Genomic DNA, 19,713 nt, shown 5'->3' with positions numbered 1-19,713 from the left:
ATGAGGGGACTTAACTATTCCATTTATTAAGGTCTACAGCTTTAACAATGCTGATTCAAAGTCCTACAAATTTTTTAAAATATTTAACAGCAGAAATTTCTATCTCTAAAAAAAAAAAAGAGAGATACAATTAACTCTGTAAAAAATATCTGCATTATATGATAATGCTTTTTCCCTGTAACTTAAAAGTTACCAGGACTAAGTGCCACCAAGCAAATGTTCAAGTCATAAAAAGCACTGGTACTTTGAACAAACATATAATAAACCAAATTGATATAATACTTGAATTCATTAAATGAAATGTTCCATTGACCTCAAATTTAAAATTTTCAGCTATATTCTATATATTCTAGATATCTATATTCTATATAGCTATATTCTCCTCCTAATATATAAAATATTAAAACACAGCACGTGCAGTAAAGATTTCATTTTCAATCTTCAAGACCAACAGCCTTAATCTTTGACTGGTTTTCTAAATTCTCCACAATATCTTTCAGATAATCTTCATCTTTTAAAAAATATACATATAATTCTCTTTCCATTTGATGCAGTTTATTAGATGCCAAAATTTTTCTTTTTGTCTTCACATCAGCAAGAATATCAGTAAGAAGATGATTTAGCTTATTTAGTTGAGATCCAACTTGATGAAACTGCTCCATTAACTCCTAAAAGGAAAATAATAATGCTTTTAATTCAAGAGCTCTATTCATACTACCAATTATAAATTTAAAATGTAATTTACATAAGAAGAATCTAAATGATATAATGATTATTCCCACAATCTCAACAATAAATGAACCTCAATTAAAAATCCATGGCAGGGGGTACTTCCCTGGTGGTCCAATGGTTAAGACCCCGAGCTTCCACTGCAGTGGGGGGCGGGGGGAGTTCCATCCCTGGTTGGGGAATTAAGATCCCACATGCCGCGGGCCCCGGGCAAAAAAAAAAAATCCATAGCAGGATTAATAAAAAGTCTATGTATTGATAAGATCCATTGCAACAACTTCCTATAGGCAATTTTAAGTGATTCAAAGCAAACTCCTACTCCCTGAAGAGTACTTGATATGTAAACTGTTCTGCATATTCATACATTCAACAAATATTACTGAATGCCCGCCACGCACCAAGCACTGTTTCAGAGTCTACAAATAGAAGAATGAGCACCATTTCCTTCATGGAACTTACATTCTGCTTAAGTAATCAAACCTTGTTTTAGCCTAAACTGTTTACTCTCGACATCACAGGTACTGAGAAGACCTTGAAATGAAGCAATTACCAATATAAAAGAATAATCTTAACAAAAATCTCATTTTTCTTTTTTCACACTGTTACAGAAGATGGAACTATATATGACATTCAACAATCCTGACTTACCATGTAATTCTTCTCAAAAACCTAGACATGCTGGACCCTTCACATTTAATAACTGAAATTCCTCACTTCTTAACATTAAAAGCAGTTTATTAACAAGTTTCCATGGCTTTCTAGTCATGTATTCTACTCCTATAATTTTTCAGCCAGTATTACCAAAGAGGTCCTCAGAAAATCTGTAGCTGTAACTACACCTCAACCTTCCACAGCCTCTCAGCATGGTCCACAGCATGGTAATCACCTGGGGGAGTTTGTTAAGAATAGTTTCCTGCACCTCATTCCACACTAAATCACTCTGCGACAGGGCCAGAAGCTACATTTCAACAGGCTCCTTGGTGATTCTAACGTACAAATTCATGAATAACAGCTTCACACCTGTCATAAATGCCAGTTCCAGAGAGTATTTCTTTAACTACATTAAAAAAAAAAAAAAATCAAGTAATACCCACATTAAGCAGTCTCTCTTTGAGGAAAAACTGTAAACTTGAATACAATGAGAAACATCTAACCTTTAGTTTCAATACTAAAGAGCTTAACAGTTACTAAAATAATACTCCTACAAATACTGAAAAATATTCAACTTCATTAATAAAAATGCAAGTTAAAATTCATATGGATGACACTTTATACCTCACTGGGATAGGGAAAAACATTAAATAATGATACCCAATGACATTATAGTGAAATCACCATATTTTAGTGATTCTAGGATGGAATCTTTCACATTTTAATATAACTGAAATCAACATGCACTGTACAATCAAGAGCATCATGTAACTGTTATTGACCAGACACTCATTAGAAGCACTTTATCACCAATATTTTATTTTTTGCCATGCCACAAGGCTCGCAGGATCTTAGTTCTCCCAACCAGGGACTGAACCTGCGCCGCCTGAAGTGGAAGCGCCAAGTCCTAACCACTGGACCGCCAAGGAATTCCCTCACCAATACTTTTTTTAAATTTTTTATTGCGGTAAGAACACCTAACATGAGATCTCCCCTCTTAAATTCAGGAGTACAATACGGTATTGTTAACTACAGGCACAATGTTGTATAGCAGATTGCTAGAACTTGTTCATTTTGCATAACTGAAACTTTATACCTGTTGATCAACAACTTCCCATCCCTGGCCACCACCATTCTACTCTGTGCTTCTAATAAATCTATTTTAGATAGCTCATATAAGTGGAATCATGCACTATTTCTTCGTGACTGGCTTATTTCACTTAGCATAATCTCCTCAAGGTTCACCCATGTTGTGGCATTTTGCAGTTCTTTTTTTAAGGCTGAAGAATATTCCATTTTATGTGTATACTATATTTTCTTTATCCATTCCTCCACTGATGGACTTTTAGGTTGTTTCCACAGCTTAGCTATTATGAGTAAGTGCTGCGATGAACATGTGAGTGCAGACATCTCTTTAATATCCTGTTTTCATTTCCTTTGGATATATACCCAGAAGCAGGATTACAGGATCATAACAGTAGTTCTATTTTTAAAAATTTTGAGGAAATTCCAGTTTTCCACAGCAGCTGCACCATTCTGCATGCCCACCAAAAATGTACAAGGGGGCTTCCCTGGTGGTGCAGCGGTTGAGGGTCCGCCTGCCGATGCAGGGGACGCGGGTTCGTGCCCCGGTCCAGGAGGATCCTGCATGCCGCGAAGCGGCTGGGCCCGTGGGCCATGGCCGCTGCGCCTGCGCATCCGGAGCCGGCGCTCCGCAGCGGGAGAGGCCACAGCAGTGAGAGGCCCGCTTACCGCAAAAAAAAAAAAAAAAAGTACAAGGGTTCCAACTTCCCCACATCCTCACCAATCCTCGTCTTTTGGTCTTTGATAACAGTCATCCTAACAGGCGTAAGTTGTTATCTCACTGTGGTTCTGATTTGCATTTCCCTGATAATTAGATAATCGAACATCTACTCATAAACCTGTTGGCCATCTGTATGTCTTCTTTGGAGAAATGTCTATTCCAGTCCTTAGCCCATTTTAAAATCAGGTTATTAAGTTTTCTGCTATCACCAACATCCTTGATGTATAATGTGGAAAAATATTAAAAGTACTTTGAGTCAAGAAATAACATAGAAGTGGACACTAAATGTGAAGCTTTAGAAACACCTTAACCATTTTAATTGACTTTTTCCCTTTTAATGTATATTCAAAAGTGATATGATAAAAACCTATGCGTACCCACACCTAAAAGGTATCTTCTAATAGGCATGAAATAAAAATTCTAAATAAGGAAGTACTGTGTCAGTTTAACTGAAAGTTTTTTCTTTCTTAGAAATTCATGAAATTATGGTGTATCATATGATAAGTGGTGTCTAGCAGACATTTAATAGTGCTGGTGGCATTGTAAATAGGTACAACTCCTTTGAAAAGCAATATGGCAGTATCAAAGGCCAAAAAATAATGTGTATACCCAAGAAATCCAATAATTCTACTTCTAAGAGTTCATCCAAATGAATGTATTAAAAAAAAAAAGTACCCAACAACAAAAAGCTATATACACAAGATATACATGATCTCATTCAAGAGCAAACAAAAGAAAAAAATGAAGACTATCAAAATACCCGAAAATGGTGGACTGGTTACACAAATTATGACACAGTAATTAAATCAAGAGTATTATAAACATTAAAAATTAAAATCATTTAGCATGGAAATGTTTATTTCATAATGCTAAGTATAAAGGAAGAACATGAAAGATAAATTAAGTAAAGGAAAAAAGCATCCACCTTGCAAATACTAACCAAAAGAAAGATAGCATAGGAATATTAATATCAGACAAGAGAATATTAACACAAAAATCACAACACAGGGTCATTATATAATGCTCAACGGTTCAATTAACTGCAATTTAAATCTACCAGAATAATTCACTGCGATTTTAAATCTGGATGTAACTTATAAAATAAACTCAAATATAAAGAAAAAACCGACAGAACTACAAGGAGAAATTTTCAAATCCACCATCATGGGATTTTTACATAATTGTCTAAAAGATCAAGAAGATAAAAATCACTAATAGGAGACTTTAAAAAACTAATCACAAATATCACTTCACATCCATTAGGATGACTTTTACATATTTTTTAAAAAGGGAAAATAACAAGTGTAGGCGAGGACATGGAGAAACTGGAACCCTGGTGCAGTTGCTGTAGAAATGTTCAGCAGTTCCTCAGAAAGTTAAACACAGACTTACCACATGGCTCAGCATCCACTCCTAGGTATATACCCAAGAGGAATGAAAACAGGGACTCAAATACTTGTACAACAATGTTCACAGCAGCATTATTCACAACAGCCAAAAGGTGTAAACAACCCAAGTGTCTATCAAACAGATGAACAGATAAAATGTGATGTATACACACGATGAAATACTCAGCCCCAAAAAGGAATAAAATTCTCACTCCTCATGCAATATGGATGATACTTAAGGACATTATGCTAAAATAAGCCAAACACAAAAAGGACAAATATTATACAATTCTACTTACATGAAGTACCTAGAGTAGGCAAATTCATAGAGACAGAAACTGGAATAGAGTTACCAGGGATGGGGGAAAGGAGGAATGGGGAGTTAATATTTTACAGGCACAGAGATTGGCCCATTTGGGATGAGGAAAAAGTTCTGGAAATGTATGGTGTCATGGTTGCACGACACTGTGAATGTATTTAATGTCACTGAATTGCACACTTTAAAATGGTTAAAATTGTAAATTTTACACTTTGTGTATTTTACCACAGTAAAAAAATTATTTAAAAAAACTAATCATAAGCCTTCTTATTTCAAGAAAGTAAGCTAGTTACTCAGATCAATTCTTCCACAGGAAAAAATGTGAAAGGTGAAATGAAGTACTTAAAGAGTCAAACAAAACAAAAGCTTCCTAAAAGCAACAAAAAGATAACAAGACATTAAAAGAAACTACATGTCCATAAAACAATGCAGATAGGTAAGGGAGCCCAGGAGGTGCTTTACTCAATTGCCAATCTTGGAAAATCAGAATCCATGATTACTGAGACTCACAAGATGAGTGGGAGAAAAATCAAAGTCCAAGGTCCACAGAAGGTGGGAAGTCAAACAGGAGACTCTCTTCATAATAAACTAAGGACTCAAAGGACACCAACAATCTTAAGATTGGGATGGCCAGAGGTGGAAGAGCCCTTGGTTAGAATTACAGCCCAGATAGGAGTCACCTGGGTCCTTCAAAAACAGAGTTTGAACCCAGTTTATGGTTCAGAAGTGGTGGTGCCCAAAATATCTAACAAAACATACATGAAGGCAGAAGGCATTGAAGGATCCTTTATCTCATAATGTCAGAGGGTCCCTTCACCAGAAAGATACTGATTTTAAACCTGTATGCCTCAATAAATGGTGATGGGACAATTTGGTTATTCATAGGGAAAAAATAAAATGAGAACTCTACCTCTCATGTCACACATAAAAATAAACTCCTGGTGGATTAAAGAACTGAACTTGAACAGCATAACTTTAAGATAAAGTAAAGGGGACTATCATTATGACGTTAAGGGCAAACCTGCACAAGGTATAAAAAAGGGCAAACCATAAGAGTGATAAATGACATGACATTAAAATCTCACAAAAAAAACAGCCAAAATTAAACTAACAGGAAACAGTAAAAAAGAAAAAAACAAGCCACAAATAGGGAGCAAATATACATAACACACATCACTGACAAAGGACTGGCATTTGAAATACATAAATAACTCCTACTGAAAGGGGGTTCAACCTCCCCAACCATCAGAGAAATGCAAATTACAATCTCAACGGGACGCTATTTTACATCTCTACAGAGTGAGAGAAAATTATAAATCAGACAGTGCTATGTGATGAAAAGGATATGGATACAGAGCATCTCTTAAACAACGCTGGTACAATATGGTACAACCCCCTTAGAAATCAGTTTGATGTACACTGTAAAACTGAACCTGTTATCTAGTAATTCCACGCCTGTGTGAGCGGACAGCGAGTGGTGTGTGTGTGTGTGTGTGTGTGTGTGTGTGTGTGTGTGTGTGTGTGTGTGTGTGTAGGCATGCATCTATAAGACATGCAACAAGACTATACATAGCAGCATGATCTACAACGGCAAAAACTGGAAATAATCTAAATGTCTGTCAATAGAACAGATAATTGTGGAATTTCACATAAGAGAATACTAACTATACAAAAGAGAAAACTATAAATGAGCTATAGCTTTACAAATATCAACATGGATGAATCTCAAAATCATATTAAGAAGCAAGCAAGCTACTAAAGAATACATTAATACAAGCTATATAAAGTTCAGAAACATACAAAACTAAATAACACATGGTCTGTATTATAAATAAAAGAAAGCGAATGACAAAATTAAGCGTAGTAGTTACTTCTTGAAGAAGAGAGGGGAATGCTATTAGGAGGAGCACGCTATTACTAAGTGTACACAGGATTTTAGCGATATAAGGGCAATCCTCTATTTACTAAGATAGGTGAAAATAACACAAGGGTGGTTTTAGTTTTCCTAATTCTTAGCATAAACATTACATATCCTTCTACATCTGAAATATTTCAAAAATTTTTAAAATTCTGTGTACACTGATCAAAACTATCTGAAAAATATATTTATATGTTTTTATATGAATAAAAATGAGATATGAAAATGTTATCATTAGGGCAATGGGATATGGAGTAATATTTTCCTCATGTTAACATTTTCTTTAGCATCTTTTACAATGAACCCTATTTTTTTTTTTTTTTTTTTTTTTTTTTGTGGTACGCGGGCCTCCCTCTGCTGTGGCCTCTCCCGTTGCGGAGCACAGGCTCCGGACGCGCAGGCTCAGCGGCCATGGCTCACGGGCCCAGCCGCTCCGCGGCATGTGGGATCCTCCCAGACCGGGGCGCGAACCCGGTTCCCCTGCATCGGCAGGCGGACGGGCAACCGCTGCGCCACCAGGGAAGCCCCAAGAACCCTATTTTTTAAAGTATTTTTAATTACTATGGCATGCACCCACCTGATCACTAAGCAAAAGCTGATTTCCTCCTTGATACAAAGCATCACAAAGCATGTCCACTTCATTATTTAGTTTGGACAGAAAGAAAGAATGCTCTTGAGCAGATACTGCTAACTGCTCTTGTACCAAAGAAACGTCCTGTTTTAATTTCTCAGCCACTTCTTCCAGGTTTCCATGGGTTATAAACAATTCTTTTTTCTTATTCTCTCCTTCTAAAAGTTGATAAAGCCTAAAATGTGAAGATTAAAAATTACAGAAAAAAAATTCTCAAGTCAGTACAGTTTTCAAAATTATAATCCACTATATATTGGGGCATCTTTGGGGAAAGCTAACAACCTATAAATATTAATCAAACCAATAAAAACATTCCAACTAAAATACTACCTCATTACAGAAATATGTATTCTAATTATTGTATCTGAATCCCCAGTTTTCCCATCTTCCAAGTTTTAGACAAAAAATTCTTTTTGACTTTAACTGCCATTATCCTACTTCAAACAAACATTTCAGAGATACCTCCCTAGAAAACAATTCTTTCACAGAACACAACTATGATGTAGTAGAAACAGCAATGAACTTGAAACAGAAGACCTAGATCTGAGTTCTGGCTGCCATGTAAGACCTAAGTCAAGTCAACCTCTGAGACTTCATTTTCACATCGTAATACCTACCTAATTTGAAAGGACTGTGGTAAACATAAAAGAGAAAAACTGAAAATATAAACAACGTAAAATGTTTTAAAAAGTAAACAGTAAAGAGCTACGTAAATAGCAATAGTAAACTTGCTACTCCAGTCATGTCCATATTTGCTTGACAAATTAAATTCCTAATGAAACATGAGGTCACTTTAACACTTCAAACATTAATGGCGGAAATATCCTACGAGACAAATGGAAAAACGTGAGGCAGCACCTTCTACATATTTATGACACAAAGTGTCTGCTCTTTTTCTTAGAATTTTAAAAAAATGTATTATTTTCATTATTTTAACAAGTTGCAACAGGTTTCCTAAAACAGGTTCAAGCCTAAGGCTAATTCTGTTCTTGTGGAATGTCACTACACAATTCCAGGGGGCACCATTTACACAGACTCATGAGGTCAATGCCACCTCTGAAAGTGTGCAGTGAGGCAGCCCTATCCATGCCCCTCATTTCATTAATAAGAACACAAAGTATTAGATGATTTTCTTCTAGCCTAGAGAAAAATCAGGAGTAGGATCCAGATTTTTGAGTCCTTTGACTACTTCAGCCCTCCAATTTCAGTATTCCCATACCATCAATTGCTCAGACATCCAGAAAAGACTGGAAGCTAGCATTCATTCTTGCTGATTCACCTGACTGGACGCAAAAATGAAGTCTTCTCTCCTCTCTACTGCTGCCTTCTCCACATGAAGTCAATTCTCTGCTCTGCAATACTTGCTATACACCCAGCTGTATTCAAACTTCCTGCTGTAAGTTAAACTCCTGCCCCAAATCTAAAAACATCTATCAATAAATAGTGCCTAAACATGAATAAAGACCTTGTACTGTATATTTTCAATCCTCCAACCCATCCACCTCACCTCTAAACCAGCTTCCATATTTAACATAAATGAAAAAGAGAGCAAGAAATTAAAAAGGAAAAAGAAACATATAAGAACAGAAAGGTGGAAGAAAAGAATACAAAGGCCAAAAATGGAGTGCAAAGAATTCTTTAAACGTCCACAATTTTAGTTCAAACTCTAATATTTTACAAAAACAAATGGAAAAATAATTATTCACTAAAGAAACAATGAAGCCTACCTATGAGTAGAATAATCCTTGGTATCAATGGTATTCCTTGGATTTATCTGCTGAGATACAGATGGGTCTGTCAGCATTTCTAATTGGTGGCGGAGCATCAAATTACTTTGACTAAGTTCTTGAACCAAGTTTTCAAGCTGACGATATATGTCCCAATGCCTTCTCAATTCAATTTCATATGACAATTGTACAAGTTCAAATGATGCCTTTTGCTTTATCAACTGATTTAAAACTAACTCTTGTCTTGCTGTGTAATAGTCTTGTTTAGCAATCTGCCGATCGAAATCTCCCTTTACAACTGGCATATTCAATAACTGGGCATTCTCTTTTACCACAGCAGGCAAAATTTTGTCTTTTATATGAGTGATTTGTTCTTCAAGTTTCAGAATCTCACTGTTCAAGCTAGAAATTTTAGCATCCAAAATATCTTTGCCAAGAGCCTACACAAAGAAAACAATTACATTTCAAACTGTAAGTATAAAGTTGAAATAGTTTTAAAATTATTTTCACTTTCCATTTTAGGTTATCAGATAACATACTCACTAATAAAAACTTATTTCATATTAGCAGAAGCCAAAATCACAGTTTAAAAAAGAAAAGTGTAGACTAAGCGAAGGGTAAAGTCATTAAGAATTGCTAACTTTTAATGCTATTACTACCATGTAAAATACTAGACACAGTAATGGACATCCTGTCCAGACACAAAACAGACATCTTGTCATGTTTGTCTTAATAAAAATCACACTACTCACTGAATGCTAATGTATACTATTTAAGTTTTTCTTAAAATTAAAATAATCTCAGTAGCTATTCTCCCAGCCTGCCTGTTGATTTTAGCACTTCTACAGAATAACAGGACTTCACATATCATTCCAAAGTTTGCGTCAGTTATAGGTATTCAGCTTCAGAAAAGCTGTTATTTTTACTCAACTATCTAGTGGTTACATTACCAAGAAAGCAAGCTTCCCAAGAGTGCAGATGGCTAACTATAATACATCTATACATTTTTAGAAAAGAATCAGGGTTTCAATCCACTAAACTGGATCTCTAACTTCATTAGCACCATCCTCTGGTCAGCGCAAACAAGGCAGAAAACCCGTAACACAGCAATAAGGCTCTTTACCCATTCATCATAAAAAAGGAAATGTCAGGGTCATCTGTATCTGAACCAACACAGAATGCAAAAGTACTTTTGCTTAAAATGAGTTAGATAACGTGGTCGGGTTATAATTACTATTTCTGCCCTCGGCTAATATGAAGATCCAATTGTAAGAAACAATGACACAGATCACAACTAAACACTGAACAAACAGAAAATAAGAGACTGTGATTCCTTATTATATCCCCCTTTCTAAAGACTTTACTATCAGTATTACTCCATTATCAACAACAATGTCAATATGAATCCAGTCTCATTTCTCATGTTTACCTTGCTAGTGAGGCTATGAAGGTTCTCCTCTGCCCATTTGATACTTGACTTCAGGCTCAAATTTCTTGCTTTCAAGTGAATTAACTGATGTTGAGCACAAATATATGCCAGCTGCAGCCTAGCCATCTCTAGCCGTCTCTCCTCAAGAACTTCTTGATTATCACAAATAGAGGATGCTTGTATATCTAAAAGTTGAAAATTTTCTTCGTTTGAACTTTCAACTACTTCGTGTACACCTTGAAAGAACTGTTTTTTGGTATATAAGGTTAATGCTGCTGTGCTTTGCTCTTCTTGGCTTAGATATTTTTCCAACGAAAATTGAGATAAAAACACCAGTGGATCTGTCCCTTGACCCAAATTCGAATGTCTGAAGAACACCAGTAATTTTGCAACTCCATCAGTAAGAGCGTGAAGCTCATTACTGATCTTAGTATTGGTAGCATTTAGAATTCGTTGACTCTGCTTCAGTTTTTTATTGGCTGCTTCTTTTTTAGCATTTAACCGCAGAGATTTGTGGCTAGTTACTGAAGCCATCAACTGGCATTTATTACGTCGCTGAATTTTTAGGTTCTTTAATTTCTGCAGAGTTTGAACCTCATCCTCTAATTTCTCCAGCTCTTTGTCATTCAGGGTAGGTGTCTTCAAATCAGAAGTTTTACAGGTTTTAAGAACTTCATCCAACGCTGCTCCTTCTAGGATGGGCTTGTCTGATTTCTGAAGAATGCTAAAAGCTTCCAATTCCTCTTCAGACAATACGTTCTGTTCACTCACATTCCCACAAAACCACTTCAAAAACGATTCATTTTCAACAGTCTCAAACAACCAGTCAAAATCTTCCCCATTAAGAATATCAGCTTTGGGATAATCAATTTTTTTTAACGTTTCCACAAACTCCTTTCCACAACTCATGGTTTAACTACCCAAATTTTTTGTAACTGATAAGGCTTTATGGTGTTGATATTTAGAAAATGAATCCAAATACATACAAAACTAATTTTATGTTAAGTCCATAGAGAAGGGGGAAAGATATTTTTAGACTCTATAATAATTTCTCCTGGAGGGGGAAAAAAAACAAGTATTAGACCACAAATAGGGCGACTATTATCTTTGAAAGGACGATACAGCTAAACATCACAAGATACAGCTGTAGCTGGAAAGTCTGATGGAGATAAACAATTAGGGTATTACTTAGAACAATGCAACAGTAATGAACACCTAATTAACAAGGAAATCCTATTTTTTCCAAAGATAACACGGTTTAAAATACGTTGTATTTTATAGAGCAGCAGTTCAGTTTTTAATTCAAAATACATGGATGTAAATATGTCCAAGCCATCACGCGGCTAAGCAGCCTCTTTTCCCTGTCCTTCCCGAGAAAACAGAAATAAATATGGTAAGATTTTTGAGGAAGAGCCAACTAAATATTTACCTGAATGACTCAGTCAGCATCCGCATTCACGCAAGAACCAAAGTCAGATACGACGAACCTGGTGCAGAGAAAATCAGGCTTAAGGTTTAAGAACCACGCCCGACTTGAGAAGAGCCAAAGGACTGAGCAGTCATTCAATAAAGGTACTTCAGGCATTTATTATTTTCAGCACAGGGACCACCTGTCCACGCTGCGAACTCCAGGGACGGAAACAGGAGGCACAGAGGAGGGCCCCCAGTAACACATCTGCGGCACTCGGTGATTTGGGGTGATGCATTCAGCGATGACTGCTACGCGCGTCAATAAACTACTCGTCCACAGAGGCCGCCGAATCGGCGCCAAGGCAAACTGCACGGCGGGTGCCCGGCCGGCCTGCGGGGCTCAGGTACGCCCCCCCGCGTCCTAGCAGCGCCTCAGGGTCGGGCCTGGACGGGTGGGGCCCCAGGCGCCCCCCCCCGCCCGCACTGGAGCCCCCCGTTTCCGGCCGCGCCCCTCGCCCCTCACTAGAGCCCTCGGCCCCCCCACCCCCGCACCGGAGGGAGCCCCTAGTGTCCCGCCGCTCTCCTCGCCCCTCCGGGCGCCGCCCCCCGACCGCACTGGAGCCGCCAAGCTCCGGACGCTCCCCTCGCCCACCCGGCCCCCACTCGCACCCCCGGCCCCTCGCCCTGCGGACAGCGACTGCGCGCCCGAAGGAAGTCCCCAGGGCCGCCCGGAAGAAAGACGCAGCCCGCTGACCCGCGCCGCTCCCACAGTCCCACCTCCCGCCTGACAGAACTACGAGGCGGCCGCCACACACCTCAGAGAGCTCGGCTCGCGCACCTCAACAGCCCGCCGCCGCGCCTCGCACGGCCTCACGGGAACGCCGCCCGCCGCGCGCGCGCAGAAGGCCGAGGCCGGGTCGCGGGGCAACCTTCTGCAGAGGCGTAGGGTCGGAAGAGGCGGGGCTGGCTGGGGCGGGCCCAGGCCTGACGTCTACCAGCAGGGAGCGAGATGATTGGCTCCCTGCCTCAGGGGCGGGGCCGGGGCGCGCGTGGGGGAGGGGTGGGGTGGGGTCTGGGGGGTCGCCTAGGCGGGAGGTCCTGCCTCGCGCAGTCGCTGGGCCTGCACGCGATACCCCGTCTGCACCCTCTGAGGAGCCGGCTTTCAGCCGCAGCCTCGTTGGTTCGGGAGCGCGCACCGGAGCCAGCCCCGCCCTGCCCTGCCGCCCGCCCCGTGACCGGGCAGCCCCGGCGCCGTGGCCTCTGCGTCCCGTTCTCCCCGGCCGCGGGGCCGCGCTCCACTCCGGAGTGCGCGTGGACGAGCTCGCGGAGCGGACTTACTCGCCTCACAGCCTTTTACGATGATTTGCAAGAGCGCTTAGTTACCAAGCCCTCACCTGACAATCCCATTTTCCACATATGACTTTTAAATAAAAGTTGAAACTACAACTCGTATAGACATACAGTGGATATGTGCCGGGATGGAGACGGTTTCCAAGGAGGATGCCGGAAACGGAAGAAGTGTGGTCCGCGAAAGGAGCAGTGCTCAAATAAGACTGCCGAGTTTGATGCAAATCTGGTTGACGCCCTACCGTCCAATGAAACCAGACTTTGGGGGGTTATCATTTGTATTGGGCAGAATTCATTTGCATCTCTACCAGACACAAATCATTTTTAAGTTACCAGTCTACAAATTAACATCTAAATGTGCAAGGTTGGGGCCCTGGTCATTACTACATAGTCAATACCCCCCCACACCCCCAGCATCAAATGGCCCTAAGGTGGCTTGTTAGACAATGGCCTTGTCTAGTGCGACATCGGAAGGGCAAAAGTCTTTCCGGATAATTTTTCTTAGTATTTTTAAGAAGAGAAAGAATAACGTTCTGGGGCAGATACCATGAAATTAATCTTGAACATATTTATTAATTCATTTGTTTTACTTTTTTAATCCTCCTCTTCTAAAAGACGATAAAGCCTAAAAATGATCGGAAAAACAAACATTACAGGAGAAAAAATTCTCAGAGCAGTGCCCGGCCTGAACGCAGGGGCCTGGACCCGGGCGGGCGGGGAATGGTCCTGTTGGTGTGAGCTGGGAGGCTGGGTTAGAGCCCCGGGACCGGGAAAACTCACTCCTTTGCCCAGCCGTGGGGATGGGGATGGGGATGGGGGCGAGCTGTGGGGAGAGGAACCGAGCAGCTTTCTGCGGAGGAAGGGCAGGCTGTGGAGGCAGCGCCTTCAAGAAATTCTGCTGAGGAGGCAAAAGACTGAGGGAGAGAGAAAGCAGCAGGACGACAGGAGATGAGGGGGTGGGAATGCAGAGCTGGGGGGAGGGTTTGGGTTTTGTTTTGTTTTAAGATGGGAGGAACTTGGGGATATTTATAGACTGTGAGGAGGAACTCAGAGGAGACAGAAGTAAGGATGCAGAAAGAAAAGGGCTGCTTTCACGAAAGATCCCTGGACATGGGAGGGTGAGACCCCAGCACACGGAGGCTGAACTACAAGCCCACTTTTCCAAGTGATTCCTGCGTCGTTTCCTGGGCCCACAAAATTCCGCATATGACTTTGAATTGCTGACCGCAGTTATTTGCCTGAAAGATGTTCGTGGAGCCAAAAAAAAAAAAAGCCCTAAAAATATAAAGTACAACGGTGTTAGCCTCCAGGGTACAAATGACAAATACTAGAGGGTTAACTACCGAGACTCAGAAAGTTTTCCTTGGGAACTTGACTTATTAGGGTACCTCTTTACTTGAGGTTGCATTCGGAATTTAAGAAAGAAAGCGTGTTACACTTACTTCCAGGACAAGCTTTCTTTCCTCCAATCAAAATCATTTGGGGTTTCAGTGGGGAACCTAGGGAGTCAAAAGGTAAAGGGAACCAGTAATGGTTCTTCCCTGAGAAAGCCCGTGAGACTCAGTTGGACTCAACAGACCAAAATGTGAGTGTGTTTGTTATTTCTTTCCTTCCTGTGGAAATATTTTTTCCCCTATTGATATGAAAAAGAATTTTAAGTTTTGGACGATTTCTTTTCAGATACGTTAAACTGCAGTCTGATGTTGAAGATCTTTTGTTTTCAGGTGTGTGGGTAGCTTTCAGCGATGGTGGTGGGAGTCCATCCTACAGGTGGGGGAGTGACACTCTCACACAGTGTTAGAAGCTCGATTCTGCAGTCACAAAAGTGACCATCGGTGGCAAGAGACAGGCTGGGAGCCTCCTGTGCACTGGCGTGGGGGTGGGGTGGGGGGCGGAGAGCAGCCTGGAGGGCAGACGCCTGGGGCCTGATGGCCAGGGAGAGCCAGAGTCTGGATGACTCTCCGTGTGCAGCTGAGCAAGAAGTGGCTCTTGTTCCTTTTCTCCCTCCTGGTCCTTCCCCTTCAGAAGAACACCACTTGTGTACCTTACTTACACTGTGGGGCTGGAGGAGGGTGGGAGGAGATCGCGCTTGTCCTCCATCACGTTGACAATCATGTGCGAAGGTGAAAACTCCGTCCTCAAACTCCTGAGTGGCTGGGGGTGAGGAGCTGACCGAGATGACCCGGCGGGGGTGGGGCGGCAGCGAGGCACCTGGAGGAGGTTGGCAGCTCCGAAGGAGCATCAGGACAGGCTGAGGAGGCGGCAGGCAATGAGGAAGGAGGGGTTGAGAGCTACCGCAAACTAGACGGGTAAGAGGGTAATCCCACTGACATTCTGGAAAGATCCCTGCGGGGCTAGTGTGCCCTGAGGCTTGGCCTGGCGAGGAGCTGGGAAAGGAGGGAAGGAACCAGCCTGAAAAGGGCCCGGCCACTGAGTAGCCAGCTTACCCCAGCACCGATCTGGGCGGCCATATAACCCCGGCAAAAGTGTGATAGGAAGACCCACTTCCCAGAGGAGCTGGGAGCCGAGGGGTTGGTGAGCGTGGAAGGACAGTGAGGGAGCCGGGGCGGGCTTGGGCTGAGCTGAAGGCACAGGAGTGGGTGGGGAAGAGCGCAGGGCACCTGGGTTTGATCCTGGAGGCGATGGGGGCAACAGGACCACCAGAAGCCATTCTGGCTGCCAAGGAGAGCGTGGGCAGGAGGGTTGAGACTGAGGCAGGTGTCCGCCCGCTTGGGGCGTGGGTGGTGCTTGCTATAATCCAGGACTGACACTCAGAGATGGCACTGGGCTGTGGAAGGGCTTCCCAGAGGGCTAGGTCGGGTCCCAGGGCCACCACCTTCCGGCGGGTGACCAGAGGAAGGCAGGCACCTTCCCTGAGACTCAGCTACCTGTGAGACAGGCCCAGGGTGAGGACCTCAGGTGCTAACTACCTCAAGTGCTTAGCCCTGACACCCTCAATAAAAAGTGATGGTGAGGGGCCTCCGTGGTGGCACGGTGGTTGAGAGTCCGCCTGCCGATGCGGGGGACGCGGGTTCGTGCCCCGGTCCGGGAGGATCCCGCGTGCCACGGAGCGGCTGGGCCCGTGAGCCATGGCCGCTGAGCCTGCGCGTCCGCGCGATGGGAGAGGCCACAGCGGTGAGAGGCCCTCGTACCCCCAAAAAAAGAAAAAAAAAGTGATGGTGATTTAAAGTCATAGTAATATTTAGATTCAAATACTCTCACTTACATTCATGGCCGAGTCCCGGCGGCTCAAGGCCCCAGCTGCACTCCCAGTAGGATTCCCTTCTTTTCTAGAGGTGCCCCCAGGGGGCGCACAGAGGTTCAAGAGGCCAGAACACTGCTTCCTGCTGGGGGCGGGAGGACGAAGTCAGATGCCCCGGGGTCCCTCTAGGTCCTCCCCCACAGATGCGCACCAAACCCGCTGGCAGGTCTCGTGGAGCCGCCTGTGTGCGCTGTGCCTGAGCCCCGCACGGCAGCCCCGGTTCCCAGGAAAGCCCCATCCTGGCTGCCTGGCTCTCTGGGGGGGCACTTCCTCCCCGGGCTGCCCTCCCTGGGGCCACACCGCTTCACACCCCTACCCTGCACAACAGGACGTTCTGGGGACAGGGAGGGTTTCTCCGCTGCAGCCCTTAGAGCCAGCAGCCGCCGTGCAGAAAGGGCACAGGCACACGCGGGTGGGCTGCGGGCACCAGCAGAGGACGCCTGGCTGGCACGGAGCACCCTGAGGGCCCAGCTGTCCTCATGGGGCAGTGCCCCAGCCCCAGAGGCAAAGTCTGAGGCCGGCAAGAGCTCCTGCTTGGCAAACAGGCCAAGGCTGGGGGGGTAGGGCTTCCACCTTGACCCCCACCTTCATCTCCAGGTGACTGTCCAGAGAGGCAGCTGTGATGGTGGGGTCCTGGTGGCCGACTCGTAGGAGGGGGAGGCCCGTGGTCTCCTGGGACTCCCAGGAAGCCGAGGCTATGGGCAGGGTGCTGGGGACCACCAAGGCCGCCAGTGGGCTCAGGCTCCCTACGGAGGCCGAGGGGAGGGGAGCCCAGCACGGTAATGCAAAGAACCGGAAGCCAGAGAGGTGAGGTATAAAAATCTGTATTTATGTCACAAAGACAGAACGGTACAGCACAGTCCCTGCCGGTGAACAGGCGGGTGGGTGGCCCAGCTCTCTCCAGCGTGGCTCTTGTAACACGCCCACCTGGCCAGCAGCAGGCCCCCCGGGCGGCCCCAGACTCTGGCGCAGAACCCGCCCTACCGCCCGAGACGTGGCTGCGTGTGGTCAGAGTCCTTTGTGCACGGCAGCGGCGCGGCCCCCGTTAGCTGGCCCAGAGAGACGGGCTGGGAGAGTGCAGGAGCCGCCCCACCCAGCAGGTGGGGACTGTCTGGGGCAGACACAGGGCGGGGGCCCTCGGGCCGTAGCTGAGCTCGTGGCTCCAACCACCCGAGGAAGTGAGCTTGGGCGCCCGTGTTTCTGAGACCCGCTCTGCCCGGGCAGAGTCAGGGCCCCTGGTGGTGGGGGGGCGCCTTCCTGCAGCCGCCCCAGCCGGCTGGGCCCGCGCTGAGGCTTGAGGGCCGCCTCACAGCGAGGGCGCGGACCCAAAGCTGGGCCTGGGCTTCCAAGCTCTCGGCCACCGAGGCCCAGGTGGGCGTGGGAGGGCACCCGCAGGGAGGGCACAGGACGCCCAGGGCCCTGTTCTGGTCCCGCTGGCTCTCTACGGACCCCACAACACTCAGGTTTGCTCTTAACAACCCTCTGGGTCCCCCGGCCAGCAGCAGGGGCTGTGCCGATGGCCGGGGGAGGGGGGGTGTGGGTATGTGAGTAGCTCTAGCACCAGACCCTCACTGGTGTCTGCTGGTGGCGAGGAGTGGCATCTGGGACCCCAGCACCTCTGGATGGCCAGTGAGGCCAACTCCCCGGTCCACGTGAGAACCGAGGCCTGAAAATGGGCTGAGCTGCCCGGAAGGTCTGCTGAGGGCCACAGCTAGTCACCTGGGTAGGATTCTGCCGGCCAGAGAGGGGAGCAGGACCTCCCCCGCGTGTCGGGGCTGGCTGGAGAACGGTTGCTTTAAGAATTCAGAACACGGACCATCCCGGGGGCCTGGAGTTGTATCTCCTGAAGGCGGCTCTTAAACGTGGGTGTTCCCGCCCTGCTCAGATGGTGCGGGGCCCTCGCAAGGAGCGCTCAGCGGGCGTGCTCCGTCAGACGGCGGAAGCCCCTTCCGGGCACGCTGGACCCCAGGGGACCCCGGGGGCGCTGGAAGGAGGTGCCAACACAACGCTTTGCCTTGCAACCACCGGCAAAACGTTCGGATGGTCTCCCCGGCCGCGTGCACCGCCCCCCGACGAGCCTGCTCTCCACCGCCATCCCCGGCCCGTGGAGGGCAGGTTCTGTGCCAGAGTTGTTTCCAGGGATCCCTTTCTGCTTCAGCAGGCCACCCACCTGGGGTGTCCATCAGCGTGACAAAGATAAACACACATCTTCCCCCTGCGATCTGGAAATCGTCTGCAATGCACCAGACAGGGAGGCCGACACTGAGTCAGCCCAACAGCCCCCCGCCTGAACGCTGCTGTGTGGCCCCCGGCAACGAAGACTCAGGGACAAAAGGCCAGGAGAAGCCTCCTAATGCCCAGGCCGGACGGCCCAGGGCGAACAGCTGTCCTCAGCAGCCGCCGACGCCTGACACCCGGAGCCCTTGCTCGGGTCGGGAGGAGGCAGGCTTCAAGCTAGGTGCAGGGAGGAACCTATTTCTCTGGTAGCAGCCGCACCCACACCCCCGCCCCGGCCCCAAGGAGGCCAGGCTGCACGGGTCACGGCCCCCCCCACCAGGTGACAGAGCGTAGCCCTGCTGCTGACCTGACCTGGCCTGGCTGCCGGGAGGGGCGCCCCACGGGGAGGCGGCCAGGAGGGCACCCGGGGGCGTCCCCTGAGCCACGCGGGAGATGCTGGCGGTGGCGGTCGGGTGGAGCCAGACACGGGACACAAGGCACGCTTGGACAACGGTGACAGACAGACGAGTCCCTGAGACGCTGGGTCGCTCCCACCCCTCAGCAAACAAGGACGCGATAACGGCTAGGAAAATAGAGTAGAAAAATCTCGTACAGGAAACAGGCGGCACGCACCGGCATCGCGGCCTCTTTCTCTTTTTAAAAACGTTTCTCCTTGGTTTTTTGGGAACACCTTCTCTCCCGGGAGCCTCGTTCTGGGCTGCTGGGCAGTGCAGCAACTTTCGGTTTTGTTTTTGTCTTTTAAAGGGAGATAAGCAAGCCCTCTGAGGACCCAGCGGTTTCAACTCGTAGCCCCCAGCACTCCTCAGCCCCTGCTGGGGGGAGAAGTCCCTTCCCTGGCCAGACTGGGCAGGGGAGCCGTG

General features: G+C 45.7%; 2 protein-coding genes across 4 annotated transcripts in view; both read right to left on the bottom strand.

The window, feature by feature from the left end:
* Position 1: 1 nt before the first annotated feature.
* On the bottom strand, positions 2–13,319 carry HAUS3 (HAUS augmin like complex subunit 3). 3 transcript variants are annotated; one of them, XM_007114122.3, is made up of 6 exons: positions 12,822–13,319; positions 12,026–12,083; positions 10,597–11,650; positions 9,168–9,607; positions 7,387–7,615; positions 2–668 (listed from the first exon to the last, which is right to left on the bottom strand). In XM_007114122.3, exons 3-6 carry the CDS (start codon positions 11,503–11,505, stop codon positions 435–437), a joined length of 1,812 nt encoding a protein of 603 aa, XP_007114184.1. In that variant the 5' UTR covers positions 11,506–11,650; positions 12,026–12,083; positions 12,822–13,319; the 3' UTR covers positions 2–434. The 3 variants fall into 3 exon arrangements, with proteins under 3 accessions (XP_007114184.1, XP_054942241.1, XP_054942242.1); XM_055086266.1 differs by having other exon boundaries at positions 9,168–9,217; XM_055086267.1 differs by lacking the exons at positions 7,387–7,615; positions 9,168–9,607.
* A 1,754-nt stretch (positions 13,320–15,073) lies between these two features.
* The window catches only part of LOC114486661 (uncharacterized), a 5,221-nt gene continuing 581 nt past the window's right edge, over positions 15,074–19,713 (bottom strand). The window contains exons 2-3 of the mRNA XM_028492575.2: positions 16,580–16,700; positions 15,074–15,604 (exon numbers count right to left, since the gene is read on the bottom strand). Of these exons, the coding sequence (XP_028348376.1) occupies positions 15,074–15,604; positions 16,580–16,700 (652 nt within the window). The remainder of the gene's footprint in view (positions 15,605–16,579; positions 16,701–19,713) is intronic.

Source organism: Physeter macrocephalus, chromosome 7 (genome assembly GCF_002837175.3).
Source record: "Physeter macrocephalus isolate SW-GA chromosome 7, ASM283717v5, whole genome shotgun sequence".
NCBI lineage: Eukaryota > Metazoa > Chordata > Mammalia > Artiodactyla > Physeteridae > Physeter > Physeter macrocephalus.
The sequence above is the reverse complement of the archived record's forward strand: the minus strand, read 5'-3'. Positions and strand labels throughout refer to the sequence as shown.

What these genes read in the sequence shown, in the direction of transcription:
- HAUS3 (XM_007114122.3), bottom strand. Translation starts at nt 11,505, where the DNA reads ATGAGTTGTGGAAAGGAGTTTGTGGAAACGTTAAAAAAAATTGATTAT. An exon ending in TTCATAGCCTCACTAGCAAG is followed by an intron (nt 9,608 to 10,596) that starts GTAAACATGAGA and finishes TTCTTTGTGTAG; the next exon opens with GCTCTTGGCAAAGATATTTT. An exon ending in AGCTTTTGCTTAGTGATCAG is followed by an intron (nt 669 to 7,386) that starts GTGGGTGCATGC and finishes TTTTCCTTTTAG; the next exon opens with GAGTTAATGGAGCAGTTTCA.